The following is a 24,237-nucleotide window of genomic DNA, read 5'->3' as shown; positions in this document are numbered from 1 at the left end:
CGCCCCATGCCAGAATGCATGATTGTCCCGAGTCCGAAACACCCGCACGCCCACCAGTCCTCGCAAATACGCCGTCCCATTATACAAAGGGGTCACCTACCCAACACATCCCCACCTCTGCCTCCCATGCGCGGCTGTGGTCAACTCAAAAGTCGGCAAACATGTGGTCGTACTTGGAGTACAATTCCTGTACCGTTCATGATTAGATCAAAGATCCCAGACATGGTTCGTCTGATGCATCATACCTTGGTATAGGGATCCCGGTGCACCGGCTCCGCATCGTAATCATCAAAATTCCGCGTGTCGTCCGCACTGCGCAAATGCGGCACAATGGGGCCCTGCATCTTGCGATGGTACACGGCGTCCCAGTCAATGTTACGGAACCACGGGTGCTCCTTCACCGTCGCCGCCCCGCCCTTGACATTGCCCAGCCGCTTGGTCACGTCGACGGTGCACAGGCCGCCGATTATGTCTCGCGCGTCATTGCTCATGGCCGAGGGATAGCGAACTTTGCCTTCAACGATCTGTTCGTAGATCTTCATGGGGTTCTGGTCCCAGAAAGGCGGTTGGCCGACAAGGAACTCGTAGATGAGGATGCCAAACGCCCACCAGTCGACGGCCATGCCGTGCCCGGTGTTTCGGATGACTTCCGGTGCCAGGTACTCGGGTGTTCCGCATAGCGTGTACGTTTCTCCTGCGATCACGAGTAGGTTAGCACTAAATCAACCTCGAGAACGCGGGAAATCACGCACTATCTTCTATCTTCTTGGCGAACCCAAAGTCAACCAGCTTGAGATGCCCCTCGGCATCGATGAGGATATTCTCCGGCTTCAGATCGCGATATGCCACGCCTTCCTTCTCGTGCAGAAACTCGAGGATGAGGACAATCTCGGCGGCGTAGAACTGCGAGGTTTGCTCGTTGAATCTGCGCGCGCGGCGCAGGTAGGAAAACACCTCGCCGCCGGGGCAGTAATCCAGCAGCATGTAGAGGGTGTCGTTGTCTTGGAAACTGGCAATCATGGTCGTGATAAAAGGGTGACCGGCGACAGCAGCCAGCACATTGCGCTCGTTGCGCACATGCTCCACCTGCTTGAGGCGGATGACATCCACCTTGCGGAGGATCTTGAGCGCAAATACGCGATTCGCCGCATTGTTCCCCGCGCCACTCGCAGTATCGCCGTTGTTGTTCTTCTTCGCAGCCACTCCAGTGCCACTGCTCGCATTCGCAATCTTGGCCAGCCAGACGCGCGCAAATGTGCCGGTGCCGAGGGTCTTGATGCAGTCAAAGTCCTCCTTGCGCAGGTACTTGGACGAGTGGCCGACGGGCTTCTTGCCGGGGTCGGCGGCGACCTCGCTGGGCTCGAGCGTGTTCTTTTCCGGGTCCCACTCGGCCAGCTTGGCTTTTTCCTCCTCGCGCGCGGCGTACGAGGCGCGGTCGGCGCTGCTGGAGCTCATGCGCTTGAGGCGCGAGGAGACATTCTGCACAATTGCCGGCGCCATTGCTGGCGGGCGGGGCGGTGAGGCGCGGTTTCCACCACCACCACTGCCGTGCGTGGGGAGCGGGGTCGGGCGTGCGCAGAGAGGGCGTGATTGAGCGCGATGGACGACAGGACGAAGGTGCGGGAGCCAAGCTGTCACTAGCAAGACATCTCTTTCGCCGGCCGGGGCCAAAGCCACAGCCTCCAAGCCCGAGGGGCAGATGCTAAGAGTCAGGCGGGACTCGTGTCGAGGTGGTGGAGGTTGCAGAGCGGAAGGTGAGCGGTGTGTGCAGGAGGTCAATGGCCAGGGGCGAGCGAGGTGCTTTGAGAGCGAAGTCGGATCTTTGGTCGGTCGCGTAATAAGGGTAGTGACTGGAGCTGTCTAGCACCTGATTAGCACCTTCTTTAGCTCGGGTAGTAATTATCGGGGCAGGAGCTACCCGCGCACCGCGTTCCCAATGTTGCAACGGCGGGACACTCGCCGGCAGCCGGTGACATCACCCACCCGCTGTCACGAAAGATTGTGGCAGACGCCCCGACATGCACCTTCACGCGCGCGGGCGGCATATTCCCGTCGCGGCGCATCGAAGGATGAATACCAGTGCAGAGGTATCTTGTCCCTTTGACCACGCACAACGTATCACAACGAGTATGCGAGGACTTGAAACACATCGAACATCAAAGACAAAACTCCACCTTGTATGAAAGGCTTATAAGGCAGTGTCACTCGGGTCACCTCAGTCAATCATAAGCATCGCAGCGAAGGCTATCAAACGCTTTGCAACTCCCCCAAAAAGATACTCCCGCCATTGCCCGTTTTTGCAACCATCATCGATCCGATTGAACAACCGCCACTTCAGCCTTGCCCTCGGCCCCAGAAGTCCAGCGAGGCTATCACATCCTCGCCTAGCTCGTCTTCATACGCGTAGAGGATCTGAAAGCACTCGTCAGTACAGCAATTCCACGCCCCGTGGAGAAACAGGACTCACCTCGCGATTACTCTGATGCAAGAACCGAATGTTCTTGTGCGTCTGAATGCACACCAGCCCGCCGGTATCACTCTGCCGAATCTCAATAAACTCCGGCTCAAAGGCAAGAATGTACTTCTCGCCCCACGTGGCAAAAGCATTCGGGATCCCCTCCCACAGAATCTTCCAGTCGCCGCGCGCCCGCCAGCCGTTCTTGTTGACGTAAAAGGAAAAGTCGTTGTAGCACAGCAGGAACTCCGACGTGTTGCGCTCAATGTAGATGGGCTTGACGTTCTCGCGCTTCGCGACAAAGTCGAGCGACGTGTCCGCCTGGTCGAGCAGGGATTGCGTCTCGAGCGTTTCCAGGCTGACAATCTCGAAGCCCTTGGCCCCGCCGACGCACAGCTTGCTGCGCAGGAAGTGGATGCTGTTGCTCTCCATTGGAATGTAGAAATCCCGGAAATGCTTGAGCACGTCTTGCCCCTGCACGAGCATGCGCGCCAGCCCGCCGCGCCGCCGCTGTTGCCGCCCCGCGGCGTCCAGCGGCTCAAACACCTTCACCGTGCTGGAGAGGGAGTGGCTCTTGACGCAGCACACCAGCGTCGTCCCGTTGCACATGCCGGCGCTGATGTAGTTAGCATGGCAGATCGGCTTGCCACGAGGCGTGCCCGCGCTGTCGTCCTCCAGCGCCTCGAGCGGGATCGCGTACACCGCCTTGTCCGCCAGCACAATCAGGATCTGGTGTTGCTCGAGCACTTCCAGCTGCGTGACGAGCTTGATGTTCAGCATCTTCTTCGGCTTGATACTGGCGTCCTTCGGCCGGCTCTCGCTGACATACACGCCCAGATCGGTGCCAATGACCAACTTTCGTCCGCCGTCGATCGGTTGGCAGCAGTTGACGCGCACTTGCGCGGTGAAGAAGCCCTCGTTTACCTTCGTCATGGTGAAGATCCTGTGCCGTTCGCTCAGCTTGTTCTTCTGCGTTTGGATGTATTCCATCCACTTCTCCCGCTGGATCTGGCTGGTGCAGTAGAGCGTGATGTCGTATCCGGCACGGCCCAAACCTTTGAAGGTGATGGGGTACCCTTGCTCGCCCACTGCTCTGGGAGCCGTGGTCGTGCGACCAACACCGGGAATCATGGACGATGACGGACGCTTGGTGATGCCCAGTCTGGGCAGGATGGTCTCCATTTCCTTGATCTGCAGCAGTTCGAGGGGAATCGGCTTGCGGTACACCTTCATCTCCTCTTTTTTATTGACAGTCTTCACCCGCACGAGAAGAACGGCATGATCGAACAGATAGGCGACAATGTCCGCGGCCTCGCTGGTCGGCGTCTTCTTGAGATTGCTCTTGAAAATCAACTGCCGCGTCTCCTCGGTGAGTTTGAGATCCTGCGGCAGTATTTGGCCCCACTTGAGTTGGGAGTTCAGACTCATCAAGTTGTAATGGTTCTCCGCCTTCCCTGATTCTTCGTTGACGCGTTTCAAGATCTCCCGAATTGCCTCGATTGCTTTGGGGATGTCGTGCTTGTCGGGATTGTCGTCGCTCGTGTTTTTGAGCACACCGTCCAGCAGTAAGGGGTATCGTGCCAGTCTCGTGGTCGGCTTGGTCAGGTAGCCGTTCAACTCCAGCTTCCGACTCTCCTTCAACCTCTCTGTTTCGTCTACAAATCGCACAAAGGCCTGGTTGGAGCTCTTCTCCTTCTCGAACTCAAACTTGCCAAACAGCTGATTCGCGCCGTACTTGATGAAGGGTGAAAACTGCGTGACATACTCCACGAAGATGTCGCCAACGTTCCGCACCACTGGATTCTGCTGCTGTCGTCGGGTGAGGGCAGTGGCCATGCGCGAATTGACATTGTGCACTTCCTGGCAGTTGGAGAACACTGTTCGAATAAACTTCTCCCGTCGGTGCTCCGGAATGGGCGAGATGTCTGGGGAGCGCAGGGGCTTGATCCAGAAGTCTCGGAGATATTCCAGGTCCTTGACGAAGTCGCGCTCGGTGTACATGATCTCGGAGATGACTTCCTGCCGCTTCTTTTCCTTCTCGCTCACGCTGTCCGACACCTCCTTCGAGACGGTGTTGATCCACAATTTCTGCTCGTTTTCCACCTCATCGTGCAAGCTAGATCGAGACGTTTCCCGCTTCAGTCCAGGCGTGATTCTCATATTCAATCGTTGCTGCTGCTCGAGCCTACGCGGACACGCGATGGAGTAGCACAGGTTGTCGCGACTGCATGTCGGAGAGTAGCACTCGGTCAACAGGGTGAAGACGCCATTTACCTCTGGTGGCTCCTCGTTCAGCGTCTCCTTGAATTGGTAAATCTCATTCGGCGAGTCCCGTAATCTGTGGGCGTACGCGACCTCGTGAAAGAACTTCTGCGCATCTAACGATCTGCCGAGTAGAAGCGCGAGATTGCGATCCGACGTCCGGATGATGTATGCGATCAGGTCGACTGCCTCGTAGCCACTGAAGGCGGTTTTGTAGATCAGATTGTCCTTCTCCTTTTCCGAGACGGTGACGCGATCCTTGAATGCCTGCGCGACATTGGACAGCATCGCGCCATAGACGAGCGAAGGTCGCTTTTGCGCGACCATTGTTCCCGCCTGCGATGACTGGCCTTGGCTGTTTGACCGTATGGTAGTGCCAGTAGCCGACCGCGATGGTCCAGGCGGTTCAGATGGTGAGACGATGGTGGACGCCATGGACATGGACCGAGAATTCTGACTTCCGACGCTGCCAGGCTGACGGCCGGGTGGAAACGCGCCATTTGGTTGGCGCTCCGGGGTGGACCCATTGGTGAGAGTGCTCTCGGTTGCTACCGCGTCACCGGACTCGCGCTTCCGGTTCGGTATTACCCTCCCGCTCTGCGTTTGTGTGTAGTCATTGTCTCTTGAGTATGCGGACATGGACATGGTCCGCTCGTCTCCTGTCCTCTCCGGTACCACTCTTCCCTGGGCAGTAGTACGCGCAAGATGATTGTGGTGGGACTGCTGGCGGAAAGCGGACGGTGGCGGCCCACCGGGATATTGATTGCTGGGTGGTTGATACATCGGGCGCGGGTTCGATGCGAGCGACTGCGTTCGGAAGTTGTCGTGCATCGGTGGCCTGGGGCCCGGGGGTCCGGGAGGGCCATACGGGCGGGCGGAAAAGGAGCGTTGCTGCGGATATTGCCCTGGGGCAGGCGGCTGTCGTGAATCCACGCGTTGTGGCTGGCCATACGGCACTCGATCGGGCCGGATGGGTTGAGGCATGTTCGGAGGGCGTCGTTGCGGGGAAGCGTTTCCATTGGAATAGCCATTGCTGGGTGGGTACGGCAGGGGAGCGTTGGGTGGCATGGACGCATTTGGAGGGTATCCATTCTGCGCAGGCCCATTCGACATGGGGCCGTGCGGAGGAGGAACAGGCAGTCCGTTGGGCAGCTGGCCAGGTCGGACGGGGGGAGCGCGAGGGGCATAGCCGTTAGTCATGCCTGCGCTCATGGTAGCGGCGCGCTCCGACGGCGCGTGCGACGGGGCAGAGGACATCGTCTGACTGCGGCCAGCACCGGGCGGGGCAGCGCCGAAGATGTTGGAGAAGGCAGCATCTCGCTGGGCGGAAGACGCAGAGCCGCCGACACCGCCGGGCTGGCGAGCGTGTTGCGGCTGCTGGTATTGCGCCATGTCTCTTCCTCGGCACTTCCAGGTCTTCTCCTGCGTTCAAAGGGTCCTGCGGCGCGGAGTCTCCTCGACATCCGGCCTCGTGGAATGGGAGGCCGCCGCCGTGAACGCGGTCCGGGCGTTTGGGGGGGTCACGATCCCGTCAGGCCCGCTCGTTATCGCACTGGATAGCCGGCTCGCGGGGAGGTGTCAATCGGCGAGCACGTGAGGCGCTACTGCGGATAGCGATGATGAGGGAGGAGAAGAAGGAGGGAGGGCGGCAATGCGCTCGGGAGGGTTGGGGGTGGTGGATGTGGTTGGAGTTGGCAGAGGAGCTCTTGGCTTTTCAGGGATTAGTTAATACCCGTCCGCCGTCCTAATGAATTCGGACCCTGTCGGGGCACCCGTTCCCGAGCCGCGTGGGATGGAGTGGAGTGGAAGGGAGAGAGGCCGGTGGCGGCGGGCGTACGATCAAGGCTGGGCAGGCGTTCAGCAGATAGAAGGGGATGTGAAGGACGGTCAAAAGCGGAGAGAGAGAGGGAGGGAGCGTGTGCGTGAGTGAGTGTGGCATGCATGCAGGGCCCCCGTCCGCGAACTCAGCTGCCCCATCATTGATGAATCTTGGATGCCCTGCGTCGCCGCCATGCAAAGGCCGCGTCCGTGCGGCGGCTACTCCCGCGCAAACCGCCCGACCTGGCACGACGTCTTTGTGAAGCTGCGTGCTGCTGTCGATACCGCATCTGCACAGGACAACGCCATCCCCACCCGTCGCTTCACCACACACCCTGCCCCGAGCAGTCCGAGAGGCCACCCTGACGACGACTGTCCATCGCTCGCTTGAGCACGACACCAACATGGCAGAGGCAACGTCCGAGCTGGCCCCCAGCTTCGCCCCGTTCATCGGAATGGCAGGCGTGGCCGCTGCAATGATCTTTGGATGTGCGCTTCCCTGACCTCATAGCACCCTCATATGCTATATGCTGATAGGGTTGGACAGGCATCGGGGCCGCGTACGGCACCGCGAAGTCCGGCATCGGCATCGCAGGCGTGGGAACCTTTCGATCTGACCTGATTATGAAAGTACGTCTTTAATCTCCTCCACTCCACCCCTCTCCTTATCCACCCCTGCTGACACCGATGTGCAGTCTCTAATCCCCGTCGTCATGTCGGGAATCATCGCCGTCTACGCCTTGGTCGTCGCCGTCCTGATCTCAAGCAACATGAAGCCTCCGCCGAAGCTCGAATATGGGTTGTTCAATGCCTTTATGCATCTGGGATGCGGGCTGAGCGTGGGACTTACGGGAATAGCAGCAGGGTATACCATTGGGCAGGTGGGAGATACGGTATGTGCATGATGTGGATGATGATGGAAAGACGTGTCCGGGGGTGAGGGGTGTGCTAACGCTGCGTCAGGGTGTGAGGGCATACATGCAACAATCACGGATATTCGTTGGGATGGTGCTGATACTGATCTTTGGAGAAGTGTTGGGGTTGTATGGGTGAGTTGAGACTCCAAGCTGTTGCGCGTTGATGAAGAGAACTGACATATCCAGGCTGATTGTGGCACTGATTCTAAACACCGCCGCCTCGGGTTAGAGGGCGGCAGATATGCAACAAGGCAACATGCTGTTTCTGTGGGTGATGGAAACGGCACCGTTGTAGCAACGAATGTACAGTACAATTGCATAGCGAGCGGCGTCGAGATGGAGGGAAACTTGATACGTGTGCTCCACCTCCTCCACCGCCATCTTTCACTTCATTAGGCTGCGGCAAGTCGACGGATGTCCGGGTCCGGGTGCGTGATGCGGAAACAAGCAAGGCCAATCGCACAACCTTCCAAGGAACTCCCCCTTAGTGCACAGTTTCAAACGCCGGACGCCTTTAGCAAGCTGCGCAAATGAATGACGCGGCAAGCGCAGTGCTACAACAATCCGGTAGATGAAGATTGTCGCCTTCATTTGGTATCTAGAGTTCGACAAACAAGGTGACGGACGGATGCTTGCGCAAGCAGGGCCAAGCTTTGGCTTGGCTTCCAACGTCGTGTTTCAGGCGGCACATGCCGGCCAACGGCACCTGCATCTGGGAATTTGTCGCGGTGACACGGCAAATGCAAGGTCGCGGACGGACAGAAATGCCCAGAGGATAAAGAGGGAGCAGGGATCCTTGCCTTGCACGAACGCCCCCGGCATCGTCTTACCCGGCGCTGATACGGGTCTTGGCGCGTTGGGGTGTGAAGCTTGGTTCTTCAATTGCGTACGTACCACACTACGTAACTCGGCGGATCAGCACCGGATCGACGCTGTCGCAGAAAGCGAAACGCCTTGCGAATCACCATGGCCTGATACCGTCGTCTTTCCATTACTGCACTGCGCTTCATCTGCCTCCGTTTGCCCTCATCTCTCCCGCCACCCACTCGAGGCTGTCGTGCGTTGCGACGTGCATTAGAGTTCCCGCCAATCACGCCACACGCTTCGCTGCAGTCAAAACACCGTTGCACTACTGGCTGTTGACGCCATGTACATTTCCTGCTTCGTTTCCCTCCTCTCCCAACATTCCATCACCGCCCCTTCGACCTGAGCGCAAGCGGCGTCTGCATCGCCTCCGCCCCTTGCTCTCCACCTCACACCTACGATCTCTTCTCCGCCGTCCGCATTCCCGCAGTCGACCGGGCGTTTGACTGGCCACACCACACTGCAACCTGGGCTACCATGCTCACCTTTCGCCGGGCCCTGGTGGTCGCCGCGGTCCTCCTCACACTCTTCCTCCTCTTGCGGAGTAATCACCCCTCTCGCATCGCCGTCGCCGCCAAACGGAAATCCCCCAAACCCACCGGCACCTACCACGATAACAAAGTCCTCCTCGACAGCCTCAAGGAGGAGCTCTCCAAGATATCCCCCGATAAGCCCACCACCTCCACGTCAGATTGGCACGGCGACAGCAACGACAGGATTGCCTTGGTCAAGAAGCCCATACCGCAAATCCCCCTGTCAGACTTGAAGGCGCAGCCCTTACGCAAGCAATTGGCTTACGCGTTCCCCTACGACCCTGCCAGCAGGTTTCCCGCCTACGTCTGGCAAACGTGGAAGTCCACGCCAGCGTCTGCCGACTTTGGCGAGGACTTTAGAGCGTCAGAGGCATCGTGGACCGCGCTACACCCCAACTTTGTCCACGAGGTCGTCACAGACGCCGTGGCCGTCCACCTCATCCGCCACTTCTATGCCAGCATCCCCGAGATTGTGCAAGCTTACGAGGCCCTGCCTGAGCCGGTGCTCAAAGCGGACTTCTTCCGCTACCTTATCCTGCTGGCAAGAGGAGGCATCTACTCCGACATCGACACCACCGCGCTCAAGTCTGCGGTCGACTGGATACCGCCAGAAGTCCCGCGGCACACGTATGGCTTGGTGGTCGGCATCGAGGCGGATCCCGACCGGCCCGATTGGAAGGATTGGTACTCGCGCCGCATCCAGTTCTGCCAATGGACCATTCAAGCAAAGCCCGGTCACCCCGTGCTCGTGGAGATCGTGGCGGCGATTGCGGAGGAGACGCTGCGCATGAAGGCGGCCGACGAGCTCGACAAGAAGCACATGAAGAGCGTCGTCGAGTTCACCGGGCCCGCCATCTGGACGGACATGATCTTCCGCTACTTCAACAACCCGGAGTACTTTGACATGAGCACGAGCAAGGGCAACATTTCCTGGGAGCGCTTCACGGGCATCACGACGATGAAGAAGGTCGGCGATGTCATTGTGCTGCCCATCACCAGCTTTTCGCCCGGCGTGGGACAGATGGGTGCTATGGATGAGGATGATCCGATGGCCTTTGTCAAGCATGCGTTCGAGGGTGAGTCTGTCTTGTTTCTGCGTCACAAGTCACGTGCTGATTGAATGGATCACAGGTACATGGAAGCCCGAGAGCGAGAGGCACATTGGCAGTGACGGCTAGCAGATCAGTAGAGGCCGTCGAGACCGAAGACCGATCGAAAGCGAGCGTATCTACGGACGCTGCCCCGCTCCACGTGGATGCCTGCGGACCCCACGCCAGCGCAGGCCGCGGAGGCGATCCGCCTTTGGGAGGATGCTGCCTGGAAAGCTGGGAGCTTCACCACTAAAGATCATATTGCCGGTACACCGCTACAGCATAGGACGTAGCAAAATGACTTGCATCGCCATTCAAGTGCTGAATGGCACGATGCAATTTGGAGGGGGATGAGACGGCTTTGGTATGTGCTGGATGCCTGTGCAAGGGCATGCATTGGTGCCTACTCTTCATCATTGCCTGGCATGGCGGCGGCGCTTGTTTCATAGCAATTCCGGCTTTACTGAAATACGAGCGAACCACACTTCCGAGTCCGAGTCGCTTTGGCTGATGCCTACCTCTGCTAATAATCAATCACTGCCCACTTTCGCGTAAGAAAGTCACGAGAAGGCGCACAGCGCATCAATGGCTTTGCACGTGCAATATGTCCAACCACAGGGAGTGGGGAGTGTCCGCGTTTCAGGTGATTCGTTTCATCGTAACAGGTTAACGAGTAGGTTCGCACATTGCAGCGCTTTGCCACGATTTCGTCTAGACCGCAGCATCCGTCGCATTGGGTTCGTCAGCGAGCGCGCGCCGACACCCGTCAAGCGCCACGCAAGCGAAGCAAATCACGACGGCTTTGGTTTGCGCGGCTGCGCTAGTCCGCTTGCGGCCTAGTATAAGGCGACAGAATTCCGACCAGTGTAGGGAGCTAGGCCGCCGAATTGTAAGACGCCCCCCGAACGACCGCTCAAGCGCTGGGATATGTCTGCAATCCGATTAGAGGCGAGTGCATCGCTGCGACACATCTGCAGCTGCGCGAGTTCGTTGTGCGCCGGCCGTCGCCAGCGATAGATAGATCAGAGCGCCCGCGACAACCCGCCGACTCCGGGGCATATGCAGATCTGCACCCACCATGGAGGCTTACAGCAATGCGCACCTCGCGCATACCCGCACAAGCCATCTCACCAAGCTGTACAGCGATGCGAAGAAGAGCGCGCTCACCAGCCTCGAGGTGCAGCCGAGCGTGACCCAGCACTTCACCTCGCTGCATCGCAAGTTCCGCATTCAGAAGGACCGGCTCATCACCTGGGGCCTGGCCTGGAGCGACGATGAGAAAGGGCCGGAGGGCAGCATTGACGAGTCCGTGGCCAAAGCCGGCCTGACCGAAACTGTCGACAGCGTCCTGCGCAACATCAAAGAAGTCACCGAGGAGGCCGAGCGCATCAAGGCTGCCAGTGTGCCCGGCTTCATCAACAAGGCCGGCGACAAACCCCTCCACCCGGAGCCCTTCGATGAAGCCCGATATGAGGATCTCCTCCGAGACTTGACCACATCCATCGACACTTTGTACGACCTGTCGCGATCCCGCAAGGCGCTCGCTAGGGGCGAATTGCCCACCTTCAGCGTCCCGACCGCCGACACCGGCAAATTTGATTCGCAACCCGCGGCGGGCATCACCAAATCTTCCTCAATCCGAAAAATACCCTTCCGACGGCCGAGCCACGCTTCTTTCGCCTCTGAGCTAACGCTTGTCAACCCTCCGCCGTTCATCCGGCCCAACCTTTCACCATATGCCGGTCTACCGCCGCGAATCGATGTCCGTGCTTTGCGCCTGCCGGAAGAAGGGCCACCGCCGTATGAGAGTCTCGGCGTGCCTTCCACGACTCGACTCATCGGTCGCCTCATCCGTGCAAAGGCTACCGAGTCTGTGCAGAATGCGCTGGGCAGTACCGCCGCAGAGGTGCCGGTGCTGGTTGAGTATGCCAATTTCGACTCGACCTATCGCGAAACGGGGGTGCCTCCTCCCCTACAGCGCTTGGAGAGCTTGGCCTCGTTGCTCGAGCCCATGCGCGCCGAATCACAGACAAATCTAAGTCTGCTCGGCTTCTTCGAGGATACGAACCAGTCTCGAATCGGCCTGGTATACGACCTGCCATACTCGGTTCAAAACCGCATGCAAGGCACCGTGGACAGTGCGGGGCAAGACTTGGTGCCGTTGAGCTTGCTCAAGCTCGTGCAAAAGGCGAACAAGGCGCAGACCACAAGCATCGACAGCATCGTTCCGTCTCTCGAAGATCGATTCTGCATCGCCCTTCGCTTGACCGAACAGCTGCACGCCATTCACAGTCGAGGCATCGCTCACGGCAACATCAACAGCAGTAGCGTCGTTTTCACCACCACGGATAACGAGCCCGCTTTGAGTCGCCAGAAGCAACTGCGATTGCCGCTATGGGCGTCGTATGATCTGTTCTCGAAATGCACGGTCGAGGGTGTGCGGCGGCCTGTCAATCTCAATCTCTACCGCCATCCTGAAGACCACCCGCAAAATCCCGGTCGCAGCATGAGCGTCGACCTCAAGTTCGACATGTACAGCTTGGCAGTCGTGCTTCTGGAGCTCGGTCTCTGGACGCCCCTTGGGGATCTCTACAAGGCCAAGTACTCGCCGGCGGATTTCAAGTTGCGACTCGACCGATTATGGATCCCCAAATTAGCGGCACGCTGCGGATCGGTGTATATGCGCGCCGTCCAGGCTTGTGTGGCCGCGGCGGATGACTTGGATCTCAGCGGGAGCACTACGGTGATTGAAAGCGCCTACGAAACCCTGACCCGCAACCTGCAGCGCTGCTGTACGCTTGACGAGAGTGCGTCTGCGGACCCGCTGACGCCTATCGACGAAGACGTCGACACGATTGCCCCTCCATCGCAACCTGCGGCCATCAAGCGCAAGCCGTTACCAGTCGAGCCCGCTCGTCCGATACGCCAGCACTCCGAGCCCGGCGGTCTGCATAGGACACATTCCATTTCTTCGGCAACCTCGAGTGTCTCGCGCCTCTCCTCTGTTCCCAATTTCCCGGCTGATGTTGCCATCTATGCCAACACCGCCCGATCCAATACTCATCCTGCTCTGAGGCCGCAGTCGGACAGGGCAGAGTCGCCGCTCCCAGAGGGCAACGTCCAGCCCAGACGTACCGTGCAGCAGCATTTTGTTCCGAAGCCATCGTTCAAGGAGTACAAGCGGAAGATTGTTTTGATTCAGCAGAAATGGAGAGAGCACCGGGCGCGGGCCGTCCAGTCCAAAGAGACTGCGCTTCTCCAGTCCAAGGAGGTCGAATCAGCAGCAGCGCAAGAGAAGGCTAGGGAAGCGGAAGAGGAGGCCATGGCAAACAAAGAGCAACGAGGAAGGGTGAAGCGGCATGAATTTCCCGAAGTTCAACTGCCCCCCGCCCTGGTGGACGATTGGCACAGCGGGACATCAGTCCGACTGGCGAAGCTGGTCGAGCGGGCGTTGAAGGGATCACCCGAGTCCTCGTCGATCTCGCTGACTGCCTACGGCGAGACCCTGGAGACGGCTCGCCCGACCTTCTTGATCTGTTGCACTTCCACTGCAAAGGTCAAGCATGTGTTGAAGCGGCACTTCAAATTCGATCCGGCCATTTGCGATGTGCGTGTGAAGAAGGATGAGATCAAGCGCTGTCGTCGACCGAGGAGGCGACAACGGACCGCGGATGAAGCGTACAGGAGTATGGCGGCGAGTGACGGTGGATTCTATGAAAAGGCCGCCAATCCGGATTACCAGGAGCGTCCCATCTGTGGTGCTTCCATCGGCGCCTTCAGGGATGAAGAGCATCTCCCGCCCGTCTCATTCGGGGGAGTCGTGTTGGTTGACGGACAGGCATACGGCATGAGCGTCCATCACATGCTCGAAGCGGATGACGAGTCCGAGACGGAAGACGATCCTGACGACGGCAACATCTCCGACGCCTCCAGCGTGCGTAGCTTCGAATCCGTCTCCTCCGAACCCGATGACGAAAGCACCGTGCGCCCCCCGTCTACCATCCCAGACGTCCCCTCCAGCGGAGAAGGACACGATGGCGACTCTGCCGGCATCGTCCCTGGCGACATCGAGGAGATCGCCATCACGCAACCGGCGCTTGACGATGCCATTGACCTCGACCTGCATGTCGACGAAGACGACTCCGACTCCGACTCGGGCATCGACGAAGACCACCTGCTCTCCTACAAACTCGGTCAGGTGCACGCCTCGTCGGGGCTCAAACGAACGCCCGCCTCGCTCGAAGCCGGCTTCAAGTCCATCTCCCAATCCCTCCCCCAGGAGATCGACTGGGCCCTTTTCGAACTCATCCCTCCCCGCTCCCACCCCTACAACATTGTCAAGAACGGCAAGAAATTCTGCACGGCCAAGTCGAGCACGCGGCGCAACACGCCGCACTCCTACCCCACCGCCATCAAGCGCAGCTCCGACCTGGCATGCGCCAAAGTGCACTGCCTCGGCCGCACGAGCGGGCTCGCCAGCGGCGTCGTCTCGTCGACCATGGACCTCGTCAAGATCCACGGGCGCAGCACCTTCTCCGCCTCGTGGACTGTGGCGGGCCAGTTTGGCGTTGGCGGCGACTCGGGCGCGTGGGTGATTAGCAATGACGATGGGAAGGTGTGTGGGCATGTGCTTGCTTCTCGCAAGGGCAGGACGTACATCTGCCCGATGGACCTGTTGCTGGAGGATATCCGCGTGACGCTCGGGGCGGATCGCGTGGCGTTGCCGCCTGTGCCTGCTGGGTGGAGTCGGGAGGCGGCTGTTGGGAGGGGAGAGGCTTGGAGTCTGGCAGACAGGGTCGGTGGGATGAGGATTGCTGGGGGTCGTGGTGGTGGGAATGAGGAGATGGGCGGAGGCGTGCCTCTTTCGCCAGAGGCTTTGGGTGGTGGGAAGACTTCGGGCGGAAGTGGGATGATGCGATCGCTGGGTGCCGTGGAGGCAGCCGGATAGAAGACGTTGGCTACTCGATCGTCTGAGCGGTGTAGTGAAATCTAATTTGACCGTTTATTCTTGCATGTTCGCACTTCAAACGCTGTTACCTCCCCGTCTAGTGAGTTTGGAGAGGCTGCGGCAATTGACGGCGTTGAAGCCTTTGAATTTCAATTCCGACTTCGCTGCGTTGCAATTCAATATGAATCACTCTTCGCCCTCCTTCATCCACAACATCTCTAGCATACATGATCATGTCTTCCTCACGAGCCCTGCTTTTGATTGGAAAGCTTCATCATGCGCGGAAAGAGTGGGAAGCGCTGAGTTCGCTGGCGACGTTGAAGGTACGTCACCCTCCCTTGATCAACCATCAGAATGAAACCACACGACAATCAGCAGCTCAATGACTAACATGTCAAGCACAACAGGAGTATCCGAGCGGCGACAGGCCCGACTTCCTGCGGAATTGCGCCTCAGACGCCTACGCGGACGTGACAGCCCTGTACCGCTCCAATGACTCGACCAGCATCACCGGGCCCTTTGACGCGGAACTCGTCGCCGCTCTCCCGCGCAATGTGAAGCATATCTGCCATAATGGAGCCGGATACGACAATATTGACGTCGAGGCTTGCACGAAACGCGGGATCGCGGTGTCGAGCACGCCGATTGCTGTCGACGACTCTACTGCTGATAGTTAGTATTGCTGCTGTTGGGGTTCTATTCTGAATGGAATGAAACTGATGACATGAATCTACGCAGCCGCCATGTTCCTCATCCTCGCCGCCCTCCGCCGCATCACCACTCCCTTCCTCGCCGTGCGCGACGGGCGCTGGCGTGGCGGAGAGAAATTCACCCTCGGCCACGACCCGAAAGGCAAAGTACTCGGCGTCTTGGGCCTAGGCGGGATCGGACGAGCCGTAGCGGCGCGAGCGAAACCGTTTGGCATGAGCGTGCAGTACCACAATCGCAATCGCTTGTCGCCTGAGCTCGAGGATGGAGCAAAGTACGTTGGCTTCGAGGAGTTGTTGCGGACGTCGGATGTGCTGAGTTTGAACCTGGCACTGAATGCGTCTACGAGACATATCATTTCTAAGCGGGAATTTGAGATGATGAAGGAGGGAGTGGTGATTGTCAATACGGCAAGGGGCCCGATTATTGACGAGGCGGCGTTAGTGGAGGCGCTGGATTCGGGCAAGGTCTTTTCCGCGGGCCTGGATGTGTTTGAGGAGGAGCCGAAGATTCATCCTGGTTTACTGAAGAATGAGAAGGCGGTGCTGCTGCCGCATGTGGGAACGTCGACTTGGGAGACACAGAAGGCGATGGAGGTGTTGGTTTTGGACAATCTCAAGTCGGCGACGGAGGGGAAGGGGTTGATCACGCCTGTTGCGGAGCAGAAGACGAAGAGGTAAGCTGGGGGATGCGGTTGGAGTGTGTCATGTACTCGAGTGGCTGATGAGTGTGAGTTGTAGTTCTCCGCGAGCCGGTAAATTATAGAGTCGATCATAGAATACATCTCGGGTGATGATGCATGTTGTATCTACACACATCTAATCCATGTTGATGCAGAATAAAGTTAAGCTTTGGGTTGTCGGAGATCGGAGGCCGGGAAATAGGAAGGAACATTTGGATGAAAAGGGAAGTGGCAGGTTGCTAGGGCGATGTTAGCCCCACCAACCCCGTATTTATGTCAACGCAGCCTCATGCCCCAACCTCACGAATCGCACAGCACTTCTGAAGACTCGTCGCCCTTTCATCTGCCACCTGCCTGCATCCAACCTCAGACACACTCAGCTCAAACCCACCGAACTAGCCCTTTCCACCATCACGAGCAGTCCTCCAACCCCTTCATCCCATCCGACTCAATCAGCTTGTCAGTCTTCCGGTCGAATAGATTTGGAAGGCTTTCAAGCCGAGTCATCTTGAACTCGCCAGGCTGGATTTCGACGCCAGAGTCCCGTGAGTTCATGCTTACCTGCAGATGGTGATGCCTCTCTAACACCCTCCTCAGCATCCCGTTCAGCGTCTTTCCCTCCACCTACCGGAACGGACAGACGTCGGACACCACTACCGTCCAGGCCGACGCCCACCTCACCGTCCAAGGCGCCGGACGGGACCGTGTGAACCAACAAGGTCAATTCACCGACACCCAATACACCCGCGTCACTGAGCGAGACCACGAGCGTTACCGTCCGGGCCACAGGGGCAGGGAGGAGGATATCAACGTTCACATCCACGACGACCACTACCGGTGAGTCCACACCACTCTCGCAGCACGCTACTCGCTCTGCTCGATACCACATTATGCGTGAAGTCCATCTTGTCGACTGCACTAGTTTTGCTAGTGCCGTGTCAACCAGACAACAATTCTCCGCATCCTTCGAATATCTTCCGCAGTACGGAGATTTATCGAACACACACGCTAACTTTTACCCGTTGCACAACAGCTACCGCGAGCCCTACCGCCGCTATACCGACACCCAGATCGACGTCGACATCGCCGAGCGTGATCACCGAGACTCCTTTGCGTGGAAAGAGAGTGGAGACGTAGAAGTCGATCGAGCCAGGATGGGTTACTACGATAATGAGGGTCAGTACCATTCCTTCCGTAGCGGACTCCGACACGCTGCAGACAACATCCTCCATCCATTCCAGGGTACATCGCACCGACATACACACAGCCAAGCCCTGCAGACATACTGACCTCACGCCAATCCAGACTCCGTCAACGTCCACGAAGACATCAACATTTCCGAGCGCAGCGGCGGCCGCGGCCACCACCATGGCGGCATCCGCGAACGCACCACCGTGCGCTACGACACCCGCCACACCTCGTCGCGCAACACCGTCACCATCCCCTGCCACTTCATCCGCATCGGCGACATCCTCATCCTGCAAGGCCGCCCCTGCCAAGTCATCCGCATCACCACCTCCGCCGCCACCGGCCAGCACCGCTACCTCGGCGTCGACCTCTTCACCAAGCAGCTGCAGGAGGAGTCGAGCTTCATGAGCAACCCCAGCCCGTCGGTGTACGTGCAGAACATGCGCGGCCCCGTCTTCAAGCAGTACCGCGTGCTCGACCTTCGTGAGGAGGAGCGCCGCGTGGTCTGCATGACGGAGACGGGCGATGTCAAGCAGGGTCTGCCCGTGTTGGATCAAAGCAAGTTGTTTGAGAGGATTCGCTCCAAGTTTGCCGGGGGCAGGGGAAGCGTTCGGGTGCTGGTGATTTCAGACGAGGGATCGGAGCTTGTTGGTAAGTCTCATCTTGCCTCTTCGTCGTTTCCAATCACGCCTTGCTAACACCTTATCTAGTGGACATGAAATTGATTCACGGCAGCCGTTTGTAATCGCCGGGCTCATGCTTGACTGGTTGAATCTTCGAAAGGGCGGGAGGAGTTTTCGGCGTGTGTAAATAGAGCACACAGACAGACTGTGAACCGTATGCATAGCAAGTAGCCGTACAGTATAATATCATGTGCAAACCACCTACCGTCCTTTATCCATTTCCTCACTTTCGCACCTACATTATCTGCGGTGACACGAAGGCCGTTGCGATTGAAAGACGTGCGGAAGATTGACGTATATCTTTCCCCCATCGTCCATCCAGCGATGAGGCATTTCCGCTAGATATCAAAACGACATGAATCCAAATCCCCTCTCCTCTCCACCTCCTCCATCACAACCTCAACCATCATCCGCCTCTCAATCCCCCACACCATTCACAGCCGCAGCATTAGCCGCAGTATTAGACGCCACACTCGCCGATGACGCAGGCGCAAACGCCTCGCCATTCCCCCCCGCGCCGTAAGCGGCCGACGAAGAAGCAGACGGCGCGGCCCCAGCAGCAGCAGCAGAGGACGACGAAGGCGCCTCGAGCAACTTGGGCGCGCGCGGCTTGAACTCGTCCTCGCTGTCTTCGTCTTCGTACTCGTCTCGCGCTCTGCGTTCACGGCGACGCGCGGCGGCTGCGCGCCGTTCCGAGCGTTCGTCTTCGTACCGTTCGTCTAGTGTGTCGACATCTGATTAGCAAGGCCGTCCACCTAGCAAAGGATACAGTATTTGGGGGAGGAAGCATCAGGGCATACCTCGAAGCTCCTTTGTGCGATCGGCCAACTTTTGAATCTCCGCTTTGGTCAGTACGCGCAACACAATGACGAAATCGAGGCGCTCCTCGAAGCGCTCCTTCGCCTCTTCCAGCGCTTCGGGGTTGACGAGGCGGCGGTCGATCTTGGTCCAGCGGGCTCCGGGCGGGATGCCGGATTTGGATGCCTGGGTGGAGTTAGTGATAGTGCACGGTGATGCGTGCGGATATGCGGTAATGGGAACTCACATCTTTCAACGGCGCAACTCCCTCCCGCACCTGGTTAGGATGCTCGGGGAACTTCTCCGTCGGCTTCTTTAGAATCCCTCGCGGCCGTCTGCTATCGTCCTCCCCTTCTCCCGCCGGCGGATCGACGATTCGCACTCGATTCTCTCGCTTCTCGGACAAGGAGTTGTCGATGATTTGCGCGCCGGCGTCGTTGGCTGCCATAGGTGCATCAAGGATGCTGGGTTTGCGGTGCAGACCCGGGCGCACGGTGCTGACTGAGCCGTCTACGCTGTTATTGTCGAAACTGCTGTCTGCGGATGTGGGCGGTTGCTGGTGGTGGTGGTGCTGGGCGTAGGAAGCGTCAGAGGAGTAGGAGCCATCACCGGTGCGATGTTCGCGGTCGCGGTCGCGTTGTCGCGCTTCGCGTTCTCTCCGCCGCCGTTCGCGGTCAGCGTCGGAGTCGGTGGGGTAGTCGTCGGAGTTGTGCCCGAGTTCGCGCTGGACCTGCTCCAGGCGGCGTTTGTATTCTTCGTCCGCATCTACGGCCGGAGGTCGCGATGGCTCAGCGTACGCTCTGTCATCGTGCGTGCGTTCGAAGTCGCGCTCGGTGGGGTCGCCGACGGCTACAGGACGAGGAGCAGAGGGGTCGGGATGGTCCTGTTCAAAGGCGAACCCCAACCCGCGCTCGTCATCTGCGGGTCGGTGGCGGTCTCGGTCGCGCTCACGCTCACGCTCACGCTTGAGACTCCCGGCCCCCTCTTCGCTCTTGCTGTCCTGGGAACCTTTGGGAGCGGCCCTCGCGCGATCATCCTGGTTTGATTTGTCGACGGAAGGTTCGCGAACGCGTGTGCGCTGCTCCCGTGCGTGATCGTCATTGTGGTTCTTGTTGTGATTCGTTAATCCGTAAGCAGCAGCTGCACCAGCAGCCACACCACCGGCGACAGCGGCAGATGGGCCGAGAGAGTCGCCCGAGTCCCGTCCTCCTGGAGGGGCGGTGTCTTTGCGGTCGTAGCCGGCGTTGCGGTTGTCACGATAGCTGTCCCGTCTGTGATGGTGTCTATCTCTCTCGGCATGAGGCTGCAGCATTCGCTCTCTTTCACGCTCTCGTTGCTTGTCGACTTCATAGTCGCTGTCGCGCTCACGTTCCTTTCGGCGATCCCGCTCATAGTCGTCATCGCGGGCGTAGGCATCATCTCGTCGTCGAGCCTCCTTGTCGCGCTCTCGTGGGTAATCGCGGTCATCTGCTCTCTGTCGATCTCGCTTTTCGTGTTCATGGTAGGTGGTTTCTGGCGCAGTGTCGCGGCGATGGGGTGGGTCCACGCTGGAAATGAGGTTTGCATAACCCGAATCGCGATGATTGTTGTTGTCTCGTGTGAAGCTCTCGTCGCTGCCCCGGCCATGACGATCTTGGCTGTCACCCCGGATGCCAAAGCCTCGCCTCTCCACGCTGCGGTCGGGCAGTCGGGTCATGCTATTCCTGCGTTCGTGCGGGCGTGGCTCCCGAAACTCGAATTGGTCATGCCGATCGGGGTGGGCGGTGCCAGCAGTCGTGTAGCGGTCTTTGGATGGCACTCTGGGGGCGACATAGTACGCATCGGCGAAGCCTCTCGTATCCGCGTACCTCCCTCGCACGGGAGACTGGGGGAGGCGGGCTTCGATCGGGGAGTACTGCTCCTTTGCTCTGGTGGGTGGCGACTGCGTGCGCTTATCGCGCTGGCTGCCCGAGCGTGTGAGGACGTTCTTTATCTTGTCCCAGCCTCGGGTGCTCACAGGGGGTCCCGGGTCCCTGGTCGGGCGGCGAGGGTCAATGGCGGGATCCAGCATGCTGACTGGCCGCTCTCGACTCCCTCCTCCCGCTCGGTCGATGCTGTTGCGACGAGGCCTGGCCTCACGCTCGCGCCATCTCGGCTCCGTTTCTTTGAACATTCCCGCGGCATCCGTATAGGAGAAGGAGTCGTCGTCGACCACGCTGTTCTCTCTCCCCCGTGCAGCTCCGTTCAGATGATATGCTTTCCTGCCACGATCCTTTTCCAACGGGATGCCTTTGTTCCCACTGCGTTCATATCCCCCGCTCTCCCTGCGTTGGTGATGTCGGTCTCTTCCTGCACCGCTCGACAGATTCACATCAGCCACCAAGTTGGCCGTACCGTCGTTGACGCTGTACACCTTGCGAGTAGTCTCCTTGCGTGGAGGCTCTTTGGACGCGGCAGTGGTGACATGGTACTCCCTCTTCTGCGGGCTGGTCTGCCGCGCATACTCGTTTTGGATGACAGTGGGTCTTCCGCGACTCGAGGCTTGGATAGTGCTGGCGGCGGATGTTCGGGGGACTTCGACAAAGGAGGAGCCGCGGGGTCTGGAGGAGTAGGAGTCGACGGACCTGCCGGAGTAGGAATCGTAACGCGGGTCGAGGCGAGTGGTGGAAGAGGGAGGGGGATAGTTGACGAATGTCTCACTTGAGATTGGGATGACGCCAGCGCTGCCCCGCGGTGAGACATTCGACTTGTATCTTGAACGGTATTCCTCCTCGTTCACTCTGCTGTCGGATGTTCTCCCCGCGTTTTGTATCCGCCTCCCTCCTGGAGAGAGTGTGCGGGTGTTGTATGCCATGATGAAGGTCGTGGGGGGTAGGGACAGTGGGGGATAGCGGAGGGGAGAAGGAGGCGGAGTGATGAACTGTTGAGGCTGCTCGTTAGCATCCGCAAGTGCGGTTATGTGGCTGGGCAGGGGATGCAGGGGATAGATGCAAGTTTGGTGAGGCTGAGAGTGACTGGACAGACCAGACACCGGGTTGAAGAAGCAGGCGACAGTGGCGACAGGGGTTGAGGTGGTGCAGAAGAGGGCAGACATAGGGGTGCGTCGCGAGGTCGAGACACTCACCAGGCGGAAGGGTTGGTGCCCGAGGGTTCACAGCAGCAAGCAGGGCGAAGGAGGTGGAGCGAGTCGAAGGGTTGCGCCCTGCTTGTCTTCTTGGCAGTCGCTTGCTGGCGACGAGGGATGATACGTCAGGTCAGGTTGGTAGACAGAGGAGCGGCCTCGTCGAATCGCGAGTACTCGAGGGAGTGCTCCCAGGACTCGAGGGACGTGTAGTGAGTCTGCGCCGACGAGTTTAAGCTTCCGTGCCGTCATGCACAGTGGGATGTCAAGCGGCCGTTGCGAAAGGGCCGGGTGGTTTTGCTTTAGCCGTGCGGCGGCGGCATGCAGGGTGAGGTCATGCTAAGCGCAAAGCCCAGATTGATGCGGTGATATGAGGTTAGGACTACGACGGCATTGTCGAAGAGACGAAGGCTTCCTCGTCCACACGATCTCGTGATTGCCACGGGGCTGAAGACGTTGCACCTGACGCCATGTGTCTGAAGATGTGCTCAGTTAGATCAATTCAGACAATGTAATAGTACATCCAACGTTCATCACGAGACAATCCTCCCCCTCGGTCCCCCCCTTGACAATGACATCAGACGCCGATGAAGGATCTCCATCCCGTTTCACCTCGCCTCACAACCCGCCCATTGCGAAACCACCTTGAAGTCACAATCGCCCAGTAGTCATTCGAGGAGTTTCACACAGCAGACATGGCCCCTAAAATGATCTTCGTCGCCAACTCGCGCAAGGAAGGTAACAGCACGTCCAAAGGCCCGGACAACCGCTTTACCGGCGACGTCTGGCTCGACTCCATCTTCAACGACAAGCAGAATACTATTGCCAACGTCACCTTTGTACGTCCATGACCTGCCTTCTCCACCCGCTGCCAGGTTCCATCGCACTCTAATCAGCGAAGCAGACTCCCTGCGCCCGTACTAACTGGCAAGTCCGGCTTGAAGGAAGCATATTGGTTCTGCTGGCTGACGACTAATTTTGTGGGAGCCAGGCACACGCACGAAGGCGGGCAGCTCATCAAAGTCCTGTCCGGCAGCGGCTGGGTCTGCGATCGCGGCGACAAGCCCAAGCGCCTGCGCGTCGGCGACACAGTCTGGTGTCCGCCCGGCACGGAGCACTGGCATGGCGCCGACGACGAGTCCATGATGAGCCACTTCGTGCACGCGCACGGCGCTGTGGACTGGTTAGAGCCCGTGTCCGACGAGGACTACAAGGCGAAGAAGTAGAATGGGAACGAGTAATGCAATCATCCCAGCTTTCCTTTACAGCTCAGCAATCTTACACGCAAAGTCAAGCCATTCCTATGTAATATGACCGATTACGAACAGGCACGTTCATGCAGAGTCCAGACAGTTCAGAAGCTTTGTTGGCATCTCCTTCGTCGTGAAGCACCGTGCCATCTTCTCCCGTTTCCCCCCCTCCTCCTCTGAGAACGTCGCCGGTCTCGCGCTCCGCGGAGCAAACAGTGATCACAAAGCAAGGGCGCTCATCTGGACCTGGCCATGCATGAATCAAGCTTGGCGATGCTAATTTACGGCCGTCCTGGCGAATGACAACCCCTCAAATCAGCTCAAGCTTCCCTCTAGGGGCATGGGATTACCCGCCCACGGAGCAGATAGGCGGTGCGAGAGCAAAGGCATCCATCTGGACCCGCCATTACCACGGATAGGCTCGACGATGCCACGATCCTAGTCAAGGTGCTCATGTAGATATATAAAGCGGTGGCAATGCCGCGGGCTTCGTCTTGAGCCCCATCGACTCGGCCTCAACTTCACTTTAGAATGAAGCTTCCCCTTCTCCTTCTGCCTTTCGCGGCGACAGTATTGGCTGGGCCGGGTGGCTGGCCCCCCAAAGGCAAGCACCACCCGCCGAAGCCCTGCACGACGTCGAAAACGACCAGCACCAAAGCAACGACGACGTGAGTCGGGCGCGGCGCCTTCTCTCTTCTTCTCCAGTGCGTGCGGTCTGATCTAGGTACTCTTAGTACGACGAGCACATCGACGTCTTCGTCGACTGCCTGCCCTACCCCACCAGTTTCGAGCTGCGACTATAATCAATTTATAAACGGATGTGTATGTGAGGTTCAAGGCTATACTGGAAGTTGCGTGGCAAATCCAGATGGCTCTGGTTATTATTGTTACGCCCCGTAAGTCACGTGGATGGTCTTCCGCCGACCCGTCGAAAACTGAC

At 58.7% G+C, this 24,237-nt stretch overlaps 10 protein-coding genes across 10 annotated transcripts; 7 read left to right on the top strand and 3 right to left on the bottom strand.

The window, feature by feature from the left end:
• Positions 1 to 145: 145 nt before the first annotated feature.
• On the bottom strand, positions 146 to 1,455 carry BDY17DRAFT_252043 (kinase-like domain-containing protein; the record flags this gene model as incomplete). Its single annotated transcript, XM_033731219.1, has 3 exons — positions 146 to 187; positions 246 to 694; positions 753 to 1,455. The coding sequence occupies 3 exons, from the start codon at positions 1,453 to 1,455 to the stop codon at positions 146 to 148; spliced, it is 1,194 nt and encodes a 397-aa protein (XP_033589273.1).
• An 879-nt stretch (positions 1,456 to 2,334) lies between these two features.
• On the bottom strand, positions 2,335 to 6,109 carry BDY17DRAFT_251208 (citron like protein; the record flags this gene model as incomplete). The annotated part of the gene is made up of 2 exons (XM_033731154.1): positions 2,335 to 2,412; positions 2,468 to 6,109. The coding sequence occupies 2 exons, from the start codon at positions 6,107 to 6,109 to the stop codon at positions 2,335 to 2,337; spliced, it is 3,720 nt and encodes a 1,239-aa protein (XP_033589272.1).
• An 830-nt stretch (positions 6,110 to 6,939) lies between these two features.
• BDY17DRAFT_317288 (vacuolar ATP synthase-like protein 16 kDa proteolipid subunit) lies at positions 6,940 to 7,681 on the top strand (the record flags this gene model as incomplete). Its single annotated transcript, XM_033736082.1, has 5 exons — positions 6,940 to 7,024; positions 7,083 to 7,165; positions 7,231 to 7,428; positions 7,499 to 7,584; positions 7,639 to 7,681. The coding sequence occupies 5 exons, from the start codon at positions 6,940 to 6,942 to the stop codon at positions 7,679 to 7,681; spliced, it is 495 nt and encodes a 164-aa protein (XP_033589271.1).
• A 1,112-nt stretch (positions 7,682 to 8,793) lies between these two features.
• On the top strand, positions 8,794 to 10,027 carry BDY17DRAFT_251809 (nucleotide-diphospho-sugar transferase; the record flags this gene model as incomplete). Its single annotated transcript, XM_033731201.1, has 2 exons — positions 8,794 to 9,925; positions 9,981 to 10,027. The coding sequence occupies 2 exons, from the start codon at positions 8,794 to 8,796 to the stop codon at positions 10,025 to 10,027; spliced, it is 1,179 nt and encodes a 392-aa protein (XP_033589270.1).
• An 822-nt stretch (positions 10,028 to 10,849) lies between these two features.
• Positions 10,850 to 14,951, top strand: BDY17DRAFT_299018 (uncharacterized protein). The gene has a single exon (XM_033733834.1). It carries the CDS (start codon positions 11,019 to 11,021, stop codon positions 14,886 to 14,888), a length of 3,870 nt encoding a protein of 1,289 aa, XP_033589269.1. The 5' UTR covers positions 10,850 to 11,018; the 3' UTR covers positions 14,889 to 14,951.
• Positions 14,952 to 15,077: 126 nt separating this feature from the next.
• On the top strand, positions 15,078 to 16,589 carry BDY17DRAFT_299015 (uncharacterized protein). Its single transcript, XM_033733833.1, has 3 exons — positions 15,078 to 15,211; positions 15,296 to 15,560; positions 15,627 to 16,589. The coding sequence occupies exons 1-3, from the start codon at positions 15,116 to 15,118 to the stop codon at positions 16,274 to 16,276; spliced, it is 1,011 nt and encodes a 336-aa protein (XP_033589268.1). The 5' UTR covers positions 15,078 to 15,115; the 3' UTR covers positions 16,277 to 16,589.
• BDY17DRAFT_164500 (uncharacterized protein) lies at positions 16,401 to 17,010 on the top strand. The gene has a single exon (XM_033729749.1). It carries the CDS (start codon positions 16,526 to 16,528, stop codon positions 16,850 to 16,852), a length of 327 nt encoding a protein of 108 aa, XP_033589267.1. The 5' UTR covers positions 16,401 to 16,525; the 3' UTR covers positions 16,853 to 17,010.
• Positions 17,011 to 17,432: 422 nt separating this feature from the next.
• BDY17DRAFT_251339 (translation protein SH3-like domain-containing protein) lies at positions 17,433 to 18,211 on the top strand (the record flags this gene model as incomplete). The annotated part of the gene is made up of 3 exons (XM_033731163.1): positions 17,433 to 17,520; positions 17,584 to 18,117; positions 18,177 to 18,211. 3 exons carry the CDS (start codon positions 17,433 to 17,435, stop codon positions 18,209 to 18,211), a joined length of 657 nt encoding a protein of 218 aa, XP_033589266.1.
• Positions 18,212 to 18,566: 355 nt separating this feature from the next.
• BDY17DRAFT_324962 (uncharacterized protein) lies at positions 18,567 to 21,780 on the bottom strand (the record flags this gene model as incomplete). The annotated part of the gene is made up of 3 exons (XM_033737287.1): positions 18,567 to 18,868; positions 18,950 to 19,133; positions 19,195 to 21,780. 3 exons carry the CDS (start codon positions 21,778 to 21,780, stop codon positions 18,567 to 18,569), a joined length of 3,072 nt encoding a protein of 1,023 aa, XP_033589265.1.
• A 962-nt stretch (positions 21,781 to 22,742) lies between these two features.
• On the top strand, positions 22,743 to 23,273 carry BDY17DRAFT_324961 (RmlC-like cupin domain-containing protein; the record flags this gene model as incomplete). Its single annotated transcript, XM_033737286.1, has 2 exons — positions 22,743 to 22,886; positions 22,980 to 23,273. The coding sequence occupies 2 exons, from the start codon at positions 22,743 to 22,745 to the stop codon at positions 23,271 to 23,273; spliced, it is 438 nt and encodes a 145-aa protein (XP_033589264.1).
• Between the last annotated feature and the right edge of the window lie 964 nt (positions 23,274 to 24,237).

Source organism: Neohortaea acidophila (genome assembly GCF_010093505.1).
Source record: "Neohortaea acidophila strain CBS 113389 unplaced genomic scaffold BDY17scaffold_6, whole genome shotgun sequence".
Classification (NCBI taxonomy): Eukaryota; Fungi; Ascomycota; class Dothideomycetes; order Mycosphaerellales; family Teratosphaeriaceae; genus Neohortaea; species Neohortaea acidophila.
The sequence above is the reverse complement of the archived record's forward strand: the minus strand, read 5'-3'. Positions and strand labels throughout refer to the sequence as shown.